The 19,738-nt window shown below is 47.2% G+C and overlaps 2 protein-coding genes and 1 long non-coding RNA gene across 4 annotated transcripts in view; 2 read left to right on the top strand and 1 right to left on the bottom strand.

The window, feature by feature from the left end:
- Positions 1-9,651, top strand: part of LOC114059258 (thyroid adenoma-associated protein homolog) — an 88,864-nt gene extending 79,213 nt beyond the window's left edge. The window contains exons 9-11 of one of the 2 annotated variants that reach the window (XR_003571627.1): positions 5,972-6,138; positions 7,286-8,078; positions 9,646-9,651. Coding sequence is in view for 1 of the 2 variants with exons in the window: in XM_027887476.1 (XP_027743277.1) it covers positions 5,972-6,138; positions 7,286-7,678 (560 nt within the window). In the remaining variant the exon portion in view is untranslated. Of the gene's footprint in view, positions 1-5,971; positions 6,139-7,285; positions 8,611-9,645 lie in introns of those variants that run through there. The other variant, XM_027887476.1, reaches the window with a different exon arrangement.
- Positions 5,757-10,406, bottom strand: LOC114059260. The gene is made up of 3 exons (XR_003571628.1): positions 9,841-10,406; positions 8,629-8,720; positions 5,757-6,108 (listed from the first exon to the last, which is right to left on the bottom strand). It is a non-coding gene; the product is annotated as an uncharacterized LOC114059260 (long non-coding RNA).
- A 1,804-nt stretch (positions 10,407-12,210) lies between these two features.
- Positions 12,211-16,187, top strand: LOC114059259 (mRNA decay activator protein ZFP36L2-like). Its single transcript, XM_027887477.1, has 2 exons — positions 12,211-12,459; positions 13,005-16,187. Exons 1-2 carry the CDS (start codon positions 12,409-12,411, stop codon positions 14,418-14,420), a joined length of 1,467 nt encoding a protein of 488 aa, XP_027743278.1. The 5' UTR covers positions 12,211-12,408; the 3' UTR covers positions 14,421-16,187.
- The last annotated feature ends 3,551 nt before the right edge of the window (positions 16,188-19,738 follow it).

The following is a 19,738-nucleotide window of genomic DNA, read 5'->3' as shown; positions in this document are numbered from 1 at the left end:
GCTTATATTAGATTCTACATAAATGGTCATTTTAAAAAGTGGAAAGTTTGATGTTTGTAACTTGGATTGACACAGTGCAATTGCAAGAACCATCTGCCAACTATCCAGATACAACAGTCACCATTCCTCTTTCTCTCTTTTTTTTTGTTTTGTTTTGTTGGGATTTTTTGTTTTGTTTTGGTTTTGGTTTGTTTTGTTTTACTTCTCAGTTTTCCTCTTGTAATCTTAGCGCCCAGAAAGGTGATAGAACTCTTAACATTATTTATGGAGACTGAGTGGGTATGAACACCCCTTTGCTTTCTATGTACTTCTACTGCTTTTCTTCTGCCCTGTTGTTTTTCTGGTGGCAAGACACCTATGTGTTGACTTGCAGTGGAGTTGCACTATTCCTGTGTATCTCAAGGTAGAACGTATAAGCAGGTTATGTCAACATAAGAAATGCAGTTTCTAAGTTATTTTAACTTGGACCAATGGGATTTTATTTCTTTTTTTAAAAATTTTGTTAAGTCTAGGCATACATAAGCACAGTATTTTAAGTAAAAAATATATCTGTGGCACTGTCTCTCAGATCTCTTATATTTGACATGTTGAGAATAGGGGCAGATATGATTATTACTGAACACCAAAAAGAAGAAAATCTTTAATACAACAAAAAAGTGATTAGTGATTAGGTGAAATTTTCCATTTGCAAATCTAATATTACAGATATTAGTGACTGTGATGCTGAATCTGCTGTCATATGGATGGGAACCTCATGTCTTGCTTGATACTCAGGATCTTGTTACGGTGATGTATCAGAAAACATGAGAGAAATCCCCAGTTTTGTCAAGAGCGGTCTTTGTTGCTTTAAATGTCCATGCTTGCCTTTTGAGGCAAGAATACCTACCTCATTTTACCAGGGTGTTATGAGGTACAATATTGATTGTGATGTATTAATATTTATAGCTAGGTAGGCAGCACTTTGTGCAAGAAAGTAAAAAATATTTTGCCAGTTCAGATGGTAAACAGTCTGCCTAAAATACTTTCTGTAGTTTCAGTGGAAGAACTTACCCTATATATTTTCCTTGAAAACATCCTTGCTGTTGGTACACTGAGGCTTTCCCTCAGGGCTGTTACACTAAGCTGCCTTGCAGTTTTACTTCTCTTTATGTTTGTTCTGAACACAGTATGCCTTTACAAAAATTGCATTACTCTTCAAACTAGAATGAACTTTAGTTAACAATTCCCAGTACAAAACTGATTACAAAATGCTTTGTTAGGCCAGGAATATGTTCTGTTTTTCTGTTTTGCCTATACTTTATCATGGTTGTCCTTAAAATCTGTGTATGTGCTCTTAATACATCTTTTCAGTTCCCCATAATATCACCGAGGTTTTAACAGAGAACAATTGTATAGTTGCAGGACACGTAATAGGCTACTAGAAGAAATATTTACATCTGGCATGATCAAAGCTTTTGGAGTACATGAATGTGTATGTGGGAGGTCTAATTTTTAAGTGGGTGGATTCACAAAGACTAAAACACTGCAGTACTTAACCCTTTTCCCTTTATGAAAATATTCCTCAAAATTAAACAAGCATGTAGTACCTGATTCTTATCTTTATTTTTCATTTCAATGAGCAGTATTAATTCTTCTGCTTGTAACTACTTGTTTTAAGTCGTAGAGAATTTTTTGTATTTCAGCCCCTGTAGTTGCCTATAAAGGAAGATGGTTATCTTGGTCGTGATGTTTTTGCACATTGGATCATATGCACATTTCAGAATTTTAAAGAATTATATTTTTAACACAGTTTTGATAGTCTGTAGAACTGTTGTGGAAGGAGCTCTACTGTATTTTCAGTGTTTGGCAATAGTGACATCTCCGGGTTCGATTTCTGCTGGTTTAGTTCCTGTGTCAATAATCAGCTGTGGCTGCTTCTGTAAATCTGTCATTTGAATTTTTTTTTTTTTTTATTCAATTACTTTAAATAGATAGTTACATTATGAAATTCTATTAATACTCATTCATTTAAATAATCTCTGTTAGCATTGTGTTTGTAAGGCTCTGATGGGGAAGTTTGGGATGAGAGCTGACCTGGGCTAACAGCTTGCTGAACGGGGAGGTCTCGCTCTCCCTTTGGCTTCTTTCCTTCCCTGTGCTGTCCTGTGATCTTCCCTCCCCCAGCCCCCAGCTATACCAATTCTGACTACAGGGCAACCAGCTCAGCCTGCCAGCCAAGCAGGAGAACCCACACGCCAAGTTGCGTGCCAAATGCCTATTCGGCTCTTCTGAGCTTTAATTTACCCAGTGATCAGCAGAGTGCCTGAGCTGGCTACCAGGTAAGCATCGGGGGCCTATGGCCTGAGGGGGCTGAGCTGAACGGAGAGCCACCTGCCCTTTTTGCCCCTGGTGAACTTCCATCTTGCTCAGACCACTCTCTGAAGTCATACCGTGAGTCACGAACACAGCATCGTGTGTAGTATGTGGTTTCTTGAAAATCAGCCCTGCTTTTGCAGGCAAATGAGGATGTGAGGAGCAGTTCTTGTAAGCATTTAAAACGTCAGTGAAGACACATACATTTATTTTTAGAAGAGACACACCTTTTTGGGTATCTTGAAAGATTCTGTATTTGTTTACAGCATCCATAGCTGTTACTTTTAGAGCTGGGGGTCATCAAAGCAATAGAACATTCTCCCCTGTGAAAGTGTTTTTTACCTCTTAAATCCTGGGTACACATATACATAACTTTTCTTACTGTTATTCATTTGTATTACTTCGGCACTCCAAGGTACGCTACATCTCTTTTGTTGCCTTTGTGGCATTGGTAGTCCACAAATCTGATCTTGAACTATTCTAGCATCAGATTTGAGTGAACTGTTTTGTCAGTATGTTCTGTAAGTAATAGCAGCTGAGAAAGCAGTTCAGAAACTCTGGAGCCATTCCTGACACTCTGCAGTAGTGGTATGGGGTGGGCAGGTACAAGTGAAAATTCTTCATCTGCCAGACTTGGATCTGTTGTTGAGTTTGTGTCAACACCTGAAGTACCAGGACGCTGCTGTGCTGACTTCTGTAGCACAAAGCCAAGGTACGCAGGCTCTTACCCAAATTTTTGAACCCTAAGTTTTAGCATTATCAAAATGATGTTGCTTTGTTTTTTTCCGGTTTCAGTGTCAGAACTGACACATGAGTTTGGTTGATCAGGTAAATCGTGTCTGCAGTTCACAGAAGGGTGGTTGACATCTTTTGGGTCACTACTGCGTTCAGTGTTCATGTTTTTCCTGTGTGCTACGCTGCCTTTACGTGTTTTTCCTGTATTTTTTTATCTTTTCTTCTTTGAAGAAAGAAACCAAAACAGCAACAACAACAAAAGACTTGCCGTTTCCTCTGTCGCAACTTGTAGGATTCTCTACGAGACTGCCATACTCTGTGACCACAAAGCTGCCTTTTCTTCTGTGTCATGCTGTTGAAAAACTGCTAGCAAGCAAGTTCAGTCTAAGCAGGACCTCAGCATTACTTGTTTTGCTACCTCTTGGTAGTTTTCAGCACGTTCACGTAATAACAGAATTAGAGGCCCAAGTCTATTTCGTGGTGCATTTCTCAGTAGTCCAGCATTCTCCTGTTTCACTTAAGGAGTCCAAACCTTAAAAAGGAAGAGAAGGCCCCAGAAAATAGCAGTTGTATCTATAGTCGGTCCTCCAAAGAAATGGTGAGCTCAGCAGTGGGAAATATCATGTTTGGCTGTTAGCTCCCAGTATCCCTGGGATATATTCAAATATAAAGTGACACAAGCAAGAGATCTTATATAAATACTGACAATTGCAGGCATTCAGGAATCATCCATAAAACTCTGAAGGATCATCAGAACTCAAAAGAGCTGTGTTTAAAGTGTTGCATTTTGTAAGCATTCATAACCAAGATATTTGCTTCAGGCTCAGAACACCAGACTCCATTTTAATCTCTGTTCTTCCAGCTCTGAGGATGGCCAGGATTTCTGATGTCCCTATTGCACTCGAATTAAACTGTTTTCCACCTGACTCTAAGCAAATCAAAACAGAGAGAACAATCACTGTGCCCATTCTTTGGACTATCAGACTCATACCAAACAGGGCAGAGCAATAGAGAAAGCAAGGGTTTTTTAAAAACAAAACAAACAAACAAACAAAAAAACCCCAAACAAATTCCTGGAAGGAAATATCAGCAAAAATAATACCTAAAAAAATCCATTACCTGTAAGAGATATTGTACTGCACCATTGCAAGCTCTCTCTCATGGACAAGGCTCAGGGATATCCTGATACAGTGATAATTCCTGACATGATGCAAGCAGATTTGAACATTTGATTTTACTGTCTAGCAGAGACAAACCGTGTATGTAACATTATTAGTGTCACGAAGAGATTGACTGCCTGCCTTCCTGTTGCTTGTTCAAGGAGATTTCCATTTACCCTCATCTAACTCCAGGATAAAGAAGGGACCATCTGTTCTTTCTCCTTCATTCCCTTCCTTATTATGGTCCTTTGTCCTCATGGTCTCAAATACTAATTCATCCTCCCCAATGTCCTCAGTACATTGCCTGGTCTGTCAAATAACACATACCCATCTTTCCATCAGTCTGTTTTGCCCTTAGATGTTTCCTGCATTCATTGGCACGCGTATTTGCCCAGTCCTGGTGTTTTACTGTGAGTTTCTTGTCTGTGCCAACGTAGTCCAGAAAACCTGCAGCTGGCCTGAGGCCTCGGGAAGGGTTACAGAACAGAGGTCTGTGCTGCAGCTCTGAATGTGGGTTGTGAGGGACAAGTCTCAGCTGCACTGCTGTTCCTCTTTTATGTCAGTAGTTGTTTTGCTTCATGAGAAATGCTTCAGTACAGAAAGACACAAAAAGTAAGGTCTGCTTTCCATGTCTATATGGGTTTTTACCAAATAGTTCTGACTCTGCTATCTTGTCTGCTTGCAAATTACATCCTTCAAGAATGGCATGCCCTTATGATACCATTATTTAGAAGACAGACCATTCACAGGGAACATTTTTTCATTTGCTGGTGACTATGGACAAGGATGAATTTTGCCCAAATCCTTTTTACAGTAATAGGGATTTTACGGGGACTTGTTTATTAGCTCTTCCTCTTCTAGTCCTCTTCCCTCATCCCCTTAAAAAAAAAAAAAAAAAAAAAAAGCATTAATGTTACGAGTGGTGAAACTCCTACCTGTGAACACAGTTGTTGGAGGTCTCCTGCAAATGGGACTTCTGGCATTTTTATATCCTCTGTTATTGAGGGCAGCTTTAGGACCCACACAGTTAAAAAAGCATCTGCCCAAATGAGAGCAGTGAGGAAGTTTAGGGAAGAAATACACTGTGGATGATGGCTTTGTGTACAGTTCTGGCATGATGCCAAAAACAGTATAAATATAGCTCTGTGATGATATTGTAAACAGTGTCTGCCTTTCCCTTCTCAAACGTCTTTTCTATGCCTGTCTTTGTTCCTGATCTCTCTTACATGTGTGTGTATATATGTCTATCTTATATATAAAGAGATTGCACACCAAATAATTATTCATTTTATATCCCAGCCCTTTAAAAACATATCATGTGTTATAGGTTTTGAGTTCCAGTGAAAACATCAAATCAGATCTAAGGCATAGCTGTAGTTTTGCAAAAATAGTCACCATGTAATAGGATCAGGACTGTCTCTTGAGACATTTGTAACAGACACATTTTATATTTAAAACCAAATTAATAAATGTCACTACATGGGGAGGGAAAAAAATTAAGCATCAGCATTTTCAATTGCTCCATGTATTATTTTGGAATTGAGGAAAGGCCCCAAGTGGCACAGAAGTAAACATTCATCTAACTTAGTGCAGTATAATTCATCATTCTACATGTGTTTGTGTAAATTCAGCATCTGTTTTCAAGAAATCATTTTTTGTGCTGATTTTATTTGAAAATGTTTGTGGTCTTGCTCTGTATTCTTACACATATTTTCTCCCAACAGAGTTTGCACTTAGGATAGTGAATGCTCCAATGGCCTTAGATTTAGCATTTGGCATAGTGTGTGAGCTGCTGCAGCGGTGGGGGGAGATCCATGCTGGTGTGCTGATCTTGCTGGAATGGCTGCTGGGAGACAGCGACCTGCAAAGAGATTCGGAGACTTCAGCCCTGGTAATTTTAACAACCAGTTGCTATACCGTGTTGGAAGCACTGCATTTCTGCAGTCGTGTGGTAGGAATGGATTGAAATATCTCATTTGATGAAGTCTGATGATCACTACTGCAGTATTAACTGATTTACAATTAAAAAAAAAAAAAACGCACATGGATAATATGTAGAATAAAAATAGAGTTTGATACCTGTTTCCTGGCAATATCAGCATAAAATTAAAGAGGTCAATAAGCAGGCCTTGAAATAAACAAAGAGTTACTTCAAAAGTCATTGTTGACTGAAATATTTTGAGGCTGAAATGTAATTACATTCAGTCTTGTTGCAGATGATGGCTTGCCTTGAATTTAAACTGCTGCTGTGGGTGCCAGGCACATTTGGTGCTCAAGAAAAGTGCTCTCCCAACTGCTGGCTTTTCCAGAGATGGCATTTAAATATTTGGTAACTTTATGCCATCTCACATATGATTGGTTCTGCACAGCACATGAAATGGCCTTGCTTTCATCAGTTACTGTCTTCAGAAAGATTATTTCTGTAAAGAAAAACTCTGCCATGCTGGTTCTGCAAAGCCTAATACCATATAATACGTTGTGCTCTTTTTGTCTTGAAAAGACTGTAAAAATCAAAATAATTCTGGAAGGTAAACCGGAAGGAGCAGGAGCAGCTACATCTTTGAGAAGTTTCTTGACAATTGATATGACCCACGAAATGTATTATGAATCGTTCCTTAAGCCCATGGTTTAGGTATGCCTTTCTAAGTTTCACTGACTGATACAATTTTCCTTTTTCATTTAATCCACTCAAAAAGCACCATGATATAGCAAATTACCATACTGGTTACAGAGAGGTCTCTGTGAAATATAAGACTGTTTCAAGCACATGTTAAGGATTAGGACTACTATTTACTTCCACTGTTTCCCAAGACTTGTACCATAACTGCCTGATTTTTGAAGGTAAAATTTCTTTGACAATGTAGTTCCAAAACCTTTAAAAAATGCATGTGAATTTCTACCTTTTTTTTAATACAAAGAACTGATTCTGTGACACCTTCTGTTTCTGTATATATCCTTTTTTGTATCTTTTATGATTTTCTCATTATTATGAAACTACAAGTCATTTCCTAATCATGGTTGTTTTTCTTTTTGTTAAGGAAGAAGATGATTATCTGTTTGATAAAGGAGAAGTGAATTTTTGGGCAGAGAAGTTGACTCATGTTAGACAACTGAGTAAGCACCTTTTACAGCTCATATCAGTGACTCATCTAACGTTACCACATCATGGAGAACTGAAGCAACTATCGATAACAGCACTGGACCAAGCCCAGCTCATTGAACAGCACCTTCGAGCACTGCCTCCAGCTCCAGAATTTTCCAGAACTGCAGAATTCACAAGATTGGCTATTCAAAATGAGAGAATATTTCTCTGTCTTAAAATACTGAATCTGCTGAAGTCTGATGATACTTGCAAAAATGAAAATCTGGAGAAGTATGTTACTAAAAGTTCATCCTCAGGGAGCATGCACACGTTCTCTCAGGGAGACTGAATTCCAGCAATGTTCAAGGAATCAGGATGACTCCAGTAAACCTGCAACAAACTATTCAGTATTCAGGCTAAAACTACATTTTTATATATGACTCCATGGATAATTTTTTTTTATCAGACATGCTGTGGGAGACTGTTCCTTTTAAATGCATTTGCTAATTTCATTCAGCTGAGCATTGTTTATTACAGCCAATGTAGGAAGTAAAGCAGGTAAACCTAGTATTTTCCATTCAGCCAGGTGCAGGCCACCTGTATGCATTTTATCCCATATTTTACCTCCTGTATCTGAGTACCAAGGAAAAGTGTATTGTTTCGGTCTCCTTACAAAATGTAGCATGTTAATTACTAAATTAATATGCTATTTTTATTTTTAAGTGTTTCTAAAGGAAAAGGAACAAACTGTTCCTCTTGTCCGTGACAATTTTTAGAGTATATTTTAAATGTTACTGTATTTTCCTCTGGAGGAAGGCAAGGATTTTCACTTTGGTAGTAACCTTGTTTTCCACATGGAAACAGCATTACTTAGACTTCTGCACGCCTCTTTTTTCCTTTAAATCAAATAACTGTGTTCATAAAATGGTTCTAAAATGAAGACCGCTGTGTTCAAAACGAAGCAGCTGTTCCATTGCGAACAAAACAGTTTCATCTTTACTTTAAAACACCTTGCTCTGCAAGCAGGCCTGGAAAGTAAGGTCCTGCTGAGTAGTGTGGGGCCCCTCTGAAGCTACCATAGGGGTTTCCGTGCTCCAGCCCTTGCTTTTGAGAGATGCTCTCACTGGCACTCGGGTAGGGCGGCTGTGGGGACTGTTCTGAGTGCTTTACGGTGATCCTGTGCCTGAACTACAAAAATGCTTGTTTGTGCGTTGAAATGTGTTTTTCTGGGAACTGACATTGGGTTTCAGTATGAAAACGAGACATCGAAAGTAAATATTGCCGTGAAAAGGTTGTTACCTTCCTGCAGCCAAGGGCTGTGACTGGCTGGGCACGGCCGGGCTCCCCCCACAACATGGATGTGCGCCCCTGCACGCCGTTACTTCGGTCTCCTCGGAAGAAGATCCATGTCCAGTGAAGGACTGTGTGCTTTCAGCCTCCTCAGCTAACCGTGTGTGAGCAGGGTTGGCCCGTCAGTGCCGGTGACCGGCAGGTAAGGGGTGAGCGTTGCGGCTCTCGGCCCGCAGGTGGCGCCGCGGCACCGCCGTACGCGGGATGGGCCGGGCCCTTCCCGAGAGCCGGGCAGGGCTCAGCCGGGCAGGGCCGGGCCGGGCTCAGCCTGGGGAGGCAAGGCTTGGGACCGCGCCGCTCGCAGAGGCTGCGTGCCGCAGTGCCCGACAGCCGATTGCTGCCCTCCTCTTGAGTTCAAACAGAATCTGCTGTAAATCGAGAGGATCTGCTGAGTTGGGTCTAGTGGACATCTGAACGCTGCACAAAACAAAGTCAGTACCGGAAAAAAAAAAAAAAAAGATAACAAATTAAGGAGTGTCTGTAAGTTTCCAGGATTCGGGGTTACTTATATAAGTAATTTACGATGAAACTTGAGGCTTCAATAGGCAAAAAGGAAATGCTGGAATCTGACATGTTTTACAGAATGCCCGCTACCCAACTTAATGAGCCACAGTGCAGCTTAGGCTAAAAATTAATTTGTTTGCATCTGGTTTGAGCTCCCAGGGAAAGGAACAGCCCAGATCACGTCTGGAAGCCACTCTTTAAAAATAGTCAATTTGGACAATTAATTAACAGCTGCTGGTTTTGTCACATCTTACCATCATTTTTGAACTAGTGTGGCAACAGCGTTTAGTAATAAGAGACATAAAATCCAACTTTTTATGTATCATTTGTATAACCTTGCTCATGTCACTGGGAGCATGAGACTATCTAGTGACACTGGCTTTTTAATTTTTTTTAATGGGGTAGAATTTAAAACGCATATACACATATATTTAATACTGGCAAATGGGTAAATGCAGAGAGGTGACAGTATAGTAGTAGACCCGGAGTGACCATAAAACTTAAGTAATTCAATGAAGCCTTGAGGACTTGGTTAATCAGTAACCAAACAGCTCGAAAACTCGGTCTTCCTTATCGTGGTGTTAAGATGCAACTGGAACCTCTGTCATTCCGCCTCAGTTTATAGAGAGCAAATAAGAATTATATCAGCGCACCTACATTTCACCACACGGTGCTGGTGGCTTGTGTTACTGTGTAACTACTCAGAGAAGAACCTTTAAACCCTGTGCAGCAATTGCGGGAGAGGGTTAGCAAAGCCTGATGCCTGAGCGCTTATCGGCCGTGTGTTTGATCAAAGTCAGTTTATCAAAGTATTCCTCCCAATGGCGATGACACATTGATCCGTGCATGACTGTCACCGTAAACTGCAGTCTCGGTTGGCTGGCGGGCAGGATCTGCTCCGAGGTCGTTTCCCTGGCAGAGATGTGTGGGAGGGTCAGCGTGCAGGCAACTCCGACCGGCCCGGGAGGAGGTTATGGGAAGGAATGCACATTATCCCGCGCGTCTGCGGCATTGCCTCGTTGCAGCGGCTCCCCGGGTGCGGGGCAGCGCCTGTTGCCGGGTCGGGAGCCGTCGCCTCCCGGCAGGGCGGGAGGAGGGGAAGAGGCAGCAATGTGGGATCTGTCCCGGGACCCTTGGGCGGAGGAGCCGCTGCCGCCGGGCCCGGCGGCCGCTAGAGGGCGCCAGGAGCCCGCGAGCCTCCCGGGCAGCGGGAGGGGCCGGGAATGGGGCCGGAGGCCGGGAACGGGGCCGGCCGAACTGCGTCCAGCAGCACCCGCCGAGAGAGGGACGGGCCCCAGTAAACGGCCGGGACACAGGAAGGAGCGAGGTTTGGGCTTTCCGCCCCCCCAGCTCCTCGTCTTTCCCCGGGGATTTTTCGATCTTGGCGGCCGGGCCCGTCCCGCCGCGGGTGACGGCTCGCGGGCGGTGCCCGTGTCCGGGCGGCCAGGGGGCGCCCCCCGGGTCCCTCCTGCGGCCCCCCCTTCGCAGCCGCGTGGGAGGAGGAGGAGGAAGGAGGCGGAGGGGAGGAAGCAAACGGGCGCGGGAGCCGCGTGGCGGGGGGGGGGGGGGGGGGGGGGGGGGGGAAAGGGGGGGGGGGGGGGGGGGGGGGGGGGGGGGGGGGGGGGCGTCGAGTCTGAAACCCCGCAGCGAGGGGCTCTGATGACACCCCCCTCCCCTTCCCCACCCCGCCGAAGTTTCTTTGCTTTGCAAATGTGTTTTCACAGCGCCGCGCTCTTGCTGACGTGGTCAGGTTTGCACCCTTGGATGTCGCAGGCCTGACATTCCGGCTCGGAAGCTACAGACGATCAAACACTTGTGCTGGCTTTAGCAGCCATAAAACTTTACACGCTCGCTCGTCTGTGTTCTGCTTCCCATTTGTCCTGGGGCCGAGCAAACGCGGGAGGGGACGGGGGTAATGCGAAGGTGCCTCCGCACCCGCCTTTCACAAAGTCGTGTTTGCGCAGCCTTATCGGCGCGGGGGGGGCGGGGGGTGTTTTGCACGGCGGCTCCCGGCCCGCCTTGGACGGGGGCCGGGCCCGTCCCGGGAGGGTGCCCCGTCCCTGGAGGGAGCCCCGCCGCGGGCACCGGCCACTGCCTCCGCCCGCGAGGGGCACGGGGGGCCGGGGGGGAAGGGGGGGGGAGGTGCGGCGGGTCACAGGACCTTGGCGGGGGGTGAGAAGTGAAGGGGGCGAGCGTGGGAGGGAGACGGGGGAGGGGTGCGCGACGCGGGAGGAGGAGGGAAAAGCACAGAGGCGTTGGGTGGGGGTCGTGGATCAGCCCGGCCGGCGGCGGGGTTAACGCCGCCTCGCACCCGCGCCTACCAGCCAACCTGTCCTAGACTCCAAACAGAAAGAAAAACAAAAAATAAGCACCAAAGTCGAGCTCCCCGAAAAGAAGGGAGAAGCGGCGGGGCGGGCCGCCCGTGCCCAGCCCCGTCCCGCCGGCCGCATCGGGGCAGCGCGGACCCGACCTTTGTTTCAAACCAATTACGTGGCATAAGTTTGTTCTCGGCGGGGCGGGGGGAAGAAGTGACCCCGGCGCTGCCGCGCCCCTCCCGCGGCACCGCGCACCCTCCGCTCCGCGGCAGCCGCCGTCACCCGCCCGCCGACGCGGCCGCTGAGCGCGGGCGGCTCCGGGACGATGGTGGGGGCCGCAGCAACGCGAGGGCGTCGGGGTCTTTGGAGAGGGATGCAGCGAGGGGCGATGCGCGGGGACCAAGCCCGCAGGGCGCGGTGAGCGCTGCCTCGGCTGTTTCCTCGCTGCTCCTGCCCCGTCCTACCCGTGCTGCCGCCACAGCAGGCACACCCGGCTCGGGGTACCGGGGGTTGACTGCGGGGCACTCCTTGACTGGGCCAGCCTGCCCAGCCGCCGCTGCCTGCGCCCTCTGCCAAACTCGGGACGGCCTGGCCGGCGGGTTGGGGCGGGGCGGGCCCAGCGGGCGGCGCGGGGCGGGCAGAGCGGGGCACCGCCCCCGCGGGCCGCGGGCAGTCGCGTTTATATGGGGGCGGCGCGGGGCGCCGCGGAGTTCCCGCAGTTCGCCCGCTGCTGTGCAGCCGCCGTCGCCGCCTCGGCCCGGCACCCGCCGTCCCGCCGGGAAGGAGTCGGGACCGTTTCGGATCTCAAGCAGACGGCCCCCTCCTATCTAGTCGTGGCTTTTCCAAACCCTCCGAGGACAGCGGGATCTTTCGGTCCTTCCTGTATTTCCGACCATTACAGGATCTAGAAATGTCGACGACACTTTTATCTGCCTTCTACGACATTGACTTCTTGTGCAAGGTAGGGAAGAGCGTTCTTACCCGGGCGGGAGCTGGGCTGGCGATACTTCGGGGTGCGGGGCGACTCTCCGGGCTGCTGGGGTTGGGGCACCGCGGCGGGGTGGGAGAGCGGGCCGGGCTCTGCGGGCGGGTCGCGGTCTGACAGCCGGTCGGGGGCCTGGCGCAAGGCTGCGAGCCCCGGAATGCCGCCCCGTGGCCTCCCGGCGGCCGCGTTCGGGGCGGGCTGATCCTGCAGCCGCGGGGCTGCCAGGCCGCCCCGCTGCGCCTGCCCGCGTGTTGCGCTGCCCGGAGAAACTTTTGAAAAAAGTTGCAGATGCAGCAGAGCTGGCGCAGGAGCTTCTCCCCGGCCCTGCCCTGCCCTGCCCCACCGGCGCTGGCAGCGGACGCGCTTTGCGAGCCGGTCGGGCGGCGCGACCCCCACCCCGACCGCCGCGGCGCGCCCTGCGGGGCGGCGTGGGGAGCCGCGGCGGTGGGCAGGCGGTCACCCGCAACACTCTCTTTCTCCCGCTGTCTCCCCCACCCCCTCCCCTCTCCCCGCCCCGGCAGACGGAGAAGTCCCTGACCAACCTCAGCAGCATGCTGGATAAGAAAGCCGTGGGGACCCCGGTGACCCCTCCCAGCTCCAGCTTCGCGCCGGGCTTCCTGCGGCGACACTCAACCAGCAACCTGACGGCGCTGGCCGGCGGCTCCAAGTTCCCCAGCCCCACCGGCTCCAGCTCTTCCTCCACCTCCTCGTCCTCTTCCTCCTCCTCCTCCTCGTTCGGCAGCCTGAAGGAGACGGGCACCGGCGGAGGCGGCGGCGGCAGCAGCAGCCCCACGGCCCTGCTCAACAAGGAGAACAAGTTCCGGGACCGCTCCTTCAGCGAGAACGGCGAGCGCAGCCAGCACCTCATGCAGCAGCTCCAGCAGCAGCAGCAGCAGGCGGCCGGCAAAGGGGGCGGCTCCGGGGGCGGCGGGGCCCCCATCAACTCGACGCGCTACAAGACGGAGCTGTGCCGCCCCTTCGAGGAGAGCGGCGCCTGCAAGTACGGCGAGAAGTGCCAGTTCGCCCACGGCTTCCACGAGTTGCGCAGCCTCACCCGCCACCCCAAGTACAAGACCGAGCTCTGCCGCACTTTCCACACCATCGGCTTCTGCCCCTACGGCCCGCGCTGCCACTTCATCCACAACGCCGACGAGCGCCGCCCGGCGCCCGGCGGGGGCACGGCCGCCCCCCCACCCGCCGCCGCCGCGGCCGGGCCGCACCACCATGCGCACCACCCGCCCCCGCACCCCGCCGGCAGCACCGGCGACCTCCGCGCCTTCGCCCCCCGCGACCACCCGCTGGGCGGCGGCGGCGGCTTCGGGCACCCGCGCGGCGGCGGCGAGCGGCCCAAGCTCCACCACAGCCTGAGCTTCTCCGGCTTCTCCGCCCACCACCACCACCACCACCCCCCGCACCCCCACGGCGCCCCCCCGCCGCCGCCGCCTCCCGGCGGCCGCCTGGACGCCGCCCTGCTGGAGAGCCCCGGCGGGTCGCGCACGCCGCCGCCGCCCGCCTCCGCCTCCTACTGCGAGGAGCTGCTCTCGCCGCCGTGCGCCAACAACGCCTTCGCCTTCTCGGGGCAGGAGCTGGGCAGCCTCATCGCCCCCCTCGCCCTGCACACCCAGAACTTCGCCGCTGCCGCCGCCGCGGCCGCCGCTGCCGCCGCCTACTACCGCTGCCAGCAGCAGCCGCCGCCGCCCGGTGGGGGCTGCCCGCCGCCCCCCGCTTCGCCGCCCTTCAGCTTCCAGCCCCTCCGCCGCCTCTCCGAGTCGCCCGTCTTCGACGCGCCGCCCAGCCCGCCGGACTCGCTCTCCGACCGGGAGAGCTACCTGAGCGGCTCCCTTAGCTCCGGCTCCCTCAGCGGCTCCGAGTCGCCCAGCCTGGACTCGGGCCGCCGCCTGCCCATCTTCAGCCGCCTCTCCATCTCCGACGATTGAGGGGGGACGGGGGACCGGCCGGGGGGGGCCCGCGGCGGCCCTGCAAGTAAGTGACCGAGCGAAGAAAGCGAAACCTCTCCTTCTTCTCTATTTTTTGGTGTTTTTTTTTTTTTTATATGTCTATCTATACACCGAGAGCTGAACAAAACGAGAAACAAAGCATTTTGCAAAAGGGCAAATGACACGAACTGAACAAACCTATTTTTATAGAGAGACCTTGGAAGAAGGGGATTTTTGTTTCGGGTTTTTTTTTTTTTTTTTTTGTTGTTGTTCTTTGGAGACAAGTTATGATACGCACCAGCAGCAGCCATTCCATCTGTGTTCGAAACAAAAAAAAACAAAAACAAACTAGCATTAGAAAAGACACCACCAGAAAGCAACAAACAATCTGGGGAGCGCCGGTTCTTCCTGCCCAGCTCCTCCAAACCTGCAGACACACCGAAAACGAAGTTACAAACTAGTTTGTGTTTCAATCCAGTTCAAATAAAAACACAGAACATACTAAACTTATAAGCTTTTTTTTTTTTAGGAAAAAAAAGAATCCAACATCCTGCCAAGAATATGCCTTGATAACAACTTTTTTTATATATCTATATATTATTATTATAACAAATGCTAAAACCTTCATTCCAAAGTTTAATATTGGTTCCATTGCCACCACTTAGTGGATGTTTGGCTTAGAACAATTTTTTGTTGTTGCTTTATTTGGAAGCACTCAACTGAGTTTAGTTTGTAATTGTTGGAGAATAACTGCTGATTTTTTTAAAATTTTTTTTTAGCTGTTTGAGTTGATTGCATGAATGAGTTCACTGCACACAACTCAATATGAAATTATTTAACTTATTTATTATCTTGTGAAAAGTATACATTGGTAATTTGTTCATACTGTATTTATCGGGTATGATGAAAAGCAATAGATATATATTCTTTTATTATGTTTAAATTATGATTTTCATTATTAATCGGCAAAATGTGGAGTGTGTTCTTTTCACAGTAATATATGCCTTTTTGTAACTTCACTTGGTTATTTTATTGTAAATGAGTAAAATTCTTAATTTAAGAGATTGTATGTAATATTTATTTCATTAATTTCTTTCCTTGTTTACGTAAATCTGAAAGATTGCATGGTTTCTTTATAGAAATCGGTCTCGATGCTGTGGAAGTAGTTTGAGGAATTTCTATGGGTTTTTTAGAATGTAAATGGTTGTAGCCCGTCCGAGTTGAAAAGCAAACTAGAGAAGTAAAAAATATAAAGCAGAAGAAAAGACTGCCTTAGCAATCAGACTTCAAAGTGGCAAATCTAATTCAGACTTGTTTAAAATAACCAAAAAGTATTTTTGTTGCCTAACTCCACCAATCACACTGTGATATAGTCTCAAAGTATGTAGCAATAATTGGGGGTCCCAGTATTATGTCTCACAGTGCCTTCTTGAGGGTCCATGCTTGCCTTAAATATCTCTCAACCAAATAAGTATTTTTCTTAATGCTTGAGATAATTTGAATGTAGGGATGGGTTTTAACTACAGCAAAATTTTGCCACTCTATTTTATAAGAACGGAGGCCATCTTTGGATCTGAAACTTTATATAGTACATGAACATATCTTGTTTAATTGAATTCCAAAACTTGTAATTTTTTTTTTTTTCCTAATGTAGAAAGTTGGGAGTTTTCCAAAACTTTCCTGGACGGTGGATGAATGAGCAGTAGCTTAGTTTTGTTTGTACATAGGTACAGATTGAGCACTATGTACTCTTTTGGACTACTTTAACAGAAGTATGTTTTGAATGTAACTAAAGGATAAGTCAACTTGAGTTGTAATATATTTTTCGGGAGTCAGTTCACTACAAATTGTGTGAGACTGTAAACTTTGTACTGTAAATGTTTTGTAGTTCTCCCAATAAAATTTTTTGGAAAAAAAAAAAAAAAAAAAGCCAAGTAACCCTTCTAAACGCTAAAGCCCTGGCTGCCAGGCAGTGAGTATTTCTTGCTAAACACCACCACCACCCCCCAATCACAGATATGTCTAGCTACAGATTAACCAGTTTGCACTGCTGCTCCAGTCACTGGTCGGCAGCCAAAGTTAATAAACGCTTCCAGAAGGTTCGGGAATGTCAGCGGTGTACTGTATCCTGCCTTTTTTTTTTTTTCTCTTTTTTTTTTTTTAAATTTTTTATTTTGAAGAGGATGAAGAATCAAATGTCTGCTGCTTTTAGCTAACAGCTGGAGTGGAAAAATCTAGTAATGACATTTATCAATCACATTGCTTAAGGGGCCATATGAGTGTGCCATTAGCCTTTCTGGCTTGTTTGGGGCAAGGAGGAAATGGCAGTTTGGGTAATAAAAAGGCATAATTAAAGTTTACCCTTTGTCCCAAAAGCTTTGTTCCTCTTCACTCACAGGAATGCGGACTTCTGCCTCAATGCTCCCATCACCCAGCTGAGGGCATATCTGTTAATAGGGCTAGCATTAAATGTGTTAATCAGTTTTCAGGGCTTGGGTTTTAAACAAATTACCTTTTTGAGGGTATATTTATATAACGAAATACTTGGCAGCCTGGAGACTGAGTGTATTAATACTGGAGGAATTTTAGCTAATATCTCCACAGTTTTGGCACCTTATTCCAGTCAGTCCCGTAAAACTTTTAAGTCATGATTTTTACCAGCTTATTTTTGTTCTTTTGTCATACTAATAATAAATGTTGTTAACATTATGGCATCTCTGCACTGCCTGGACTGCCACAGCACTTTCTATAAATACAAGGTAGAATGTAATACTGGTGCCATATGTTTGTGTAACAAACCTTGGACTGACACTTAGTTTAAAATTAAAACAAACGTAAGCAATGTATGACAACACAGCCCAACTACATCAATCACCTTTTTTTAATGGATCAGTCTGACATTTTGGCTCAGAATTGCTCCCTTTGATTCCCAGACTTAATTTCTGACGAAATTTCTTTTTGTCATTGGCTGCACAGTGGCCCTGAGCTCGGATGGGTCCTTCCCCAGGCATCCCTGGTACAGATGCCCTGACTGCAAGGAACAGGCCTTTGCTGGTGTTTTTGAGGAACAGAGAATAATGTGGTTTGACTGGTGTCTTAAGCTGATGCCTTAACTCACTTTTGGGATTTTGAAGCTAATTGTCACACTAAAACTGCATTAATTAGGTGTGCATGTCTCATTTAATTTCAGATTCTGTTTCTTCCCTAGGTATGGTTTTTGCTTCTCTCGCCCATCTCTTTCCCTGAACCTGCCTTTTTCTTGCCACAGTAGATAAGGACCTTATTTATTTATATATTTAACCTATCTAGGACAGCTGTACTCCATCAGTACAGTACTTGCATCTTCCCTGTGGTTTTCTGTTCATAAAACAGGATCTTGGTGAGGGTGCTGAGGTTGGCTTTGTGTCTCCTGGCTGGAGGAAGAGTTCTCAAAGCTTTACAGCAGCTGCCTCAGGTGAAACACAAGCATGCTGGTGTCAGCGCTAGTGTTCTGTGTGTTAGAAAGGCTGCCAGGACAGGATGGGTGACAGCCCACCAGTGTCTTGCAGCAGGCTAGTGGCGTGCCAGTGTGTGGGGAGAGCTGGGCCTGAGCTGCCCTCTGCCTGGCTCCAAGTCAGTGATACTCTGAGGCCACCTGTCCAGCACCCTCTTCTGTTTGTACCTCCCAAGTGTGCTGCAGCCGAGTCTGTTGCAGTGTGGTGTGCCACTGTTCAGAAAACCGGGAGTCCTTGAACTGGGAAGATAAAAGTGTCTGTTTCTTGTGCTGCACAATCAAGTGTTAACCTTTAAACTGGTGACACTGTTGACTTAAGCAAATGTTCTCTAGCTTTCATTTCAAAATACAGCGATGTATGCAAAGCTGGTCAGGCCATTCAGAACTTCTCTCATACTTTGCAATAAATCGATAAACTCAGCGTAAAAATTAAACTGGTTTTCTTAAAGAGCTTTGGATTGAGAAGGAACTTGAAAGTATCTATTGCCTGTTAGAGATGTGATGTGTCTCTTAATAGTTGGGTCACTTAAAATGACTCTCTGGAATATGGGGATTTTACTAATTATTGGTTAGGACTGAGGCCTGCTTGCCTCAGTTTATAGTCTGAAAGAAATTGCATCAAATACTTAGCTTTGTAGAAATAGAAGTAATGGTATAGGTCCCAGAATAAGAATTGATTTAACATAGTTTGGTGTGATCATTAGGGGATTTTCAAATGTATCGAATTAGTAGTTTTGATTTTTACTCCCTAATCCATTCAGTTTCCTGGGGCCTTTATATTTGTGTGACTTTTCTCAGTTTGCCTTTGTCAGGTGTAGCAGTGTGCTGTGACTCCTATCATCGCACAGCTGGATGGATTGCACAGCACAGAGCATACTCCCAGCAGTGAGCCACGGAGCAGGGGAGCGCTGCCCTTCACCGAATGCATCCTGGTTGAAGTGTGAGCCGATTCTGCTGTACCCCGACATTTACCTCCAGTTCAAGTGTAGAAGCTGGAGATACAGCACAGTCTGTGTAATTCATGGATGAGGGCACACAGCCCCCCATGGAGCTGGGAGGTTGCTGACTGATAAATGCAGAACAGAGCAACCCAGTGCCTCAGTGGTTAAATACATAGTCAGGGGATGAGCCCTTTTCCAGAGTATCATTTAAATGTCCAATGCAACTCTACATTACTTTGAGAAAGAAATTATTGCCCTCCTTCCATTTACGCCCCCATCCCATCATTAGGTGTGCAGCTTTGACTTTTTTCAAAGAGGCTGCATTTGACAACCTCATTTTCAAAGAAGGCCTGAGATTTTACTTGTGGTTATGATCAAAATGTGCTTTCATTTTTTTTTCCAATTTGCTAGTACAGCATTAAATCTAAGGGACTTGTACTATATGGTTTTTATTGTGTGGTCTGTCTCTTCTTGCTGACCTTGAGTGTGAATCTGACTTGAAGGAGCTTCAGGCGGTGGTGCTCTGTCATTAATAAGGTAGGAGTTTCAGGTTTTGCCTGCTGAGCCTCCAGACCTCGGCAGCACATTTACTCTGGAAATTGAAACTTCGTTTTCTTCTGCCCCTTCAGCTTAAACTCAGTTCCTCAGGGTTTAAAGGTGAAGATACTGGGCTTCCCACTATTGCATCTGAAGTATAGTTATGTTGTCCCTTTTGCCAACTTTGCAGCTGGTTGGTACCTGTCCAGAGAGAGGCAGGAATATCCTGAATGACCACAGCCAGACCTGTGAGTGCTCATCTGCTAAAGAAGTAAGTGGAGGGTTGGGATGAAAATTACACGCTCGAGGTGATGTGGCAGGTCGCCTCCTCCAGAAGAGAGCAGTTT

Source organism: Empidonax traillii, unplaced genomic scaffold, assembly GCF_003031625.1.
Source record: "Empidonax traillii isolate 1590-97213 ecotype Southwest subspecies unplaced genomic scaffold, ASM303162v1 scaffold212:size762246, whole genome shotgun sequence".
Lineage (NCBI taxonomy): Eukaryota > Metazoa > Chordata > Aves > Passeriformes > Tyrannidae > Empidonax > Empidonax traillii.
The sequence above is the reverse complement of the archived record's forward strand: the minus strand, read 5'-3'. Positions and strand labels throughout refer to the sequence as shown.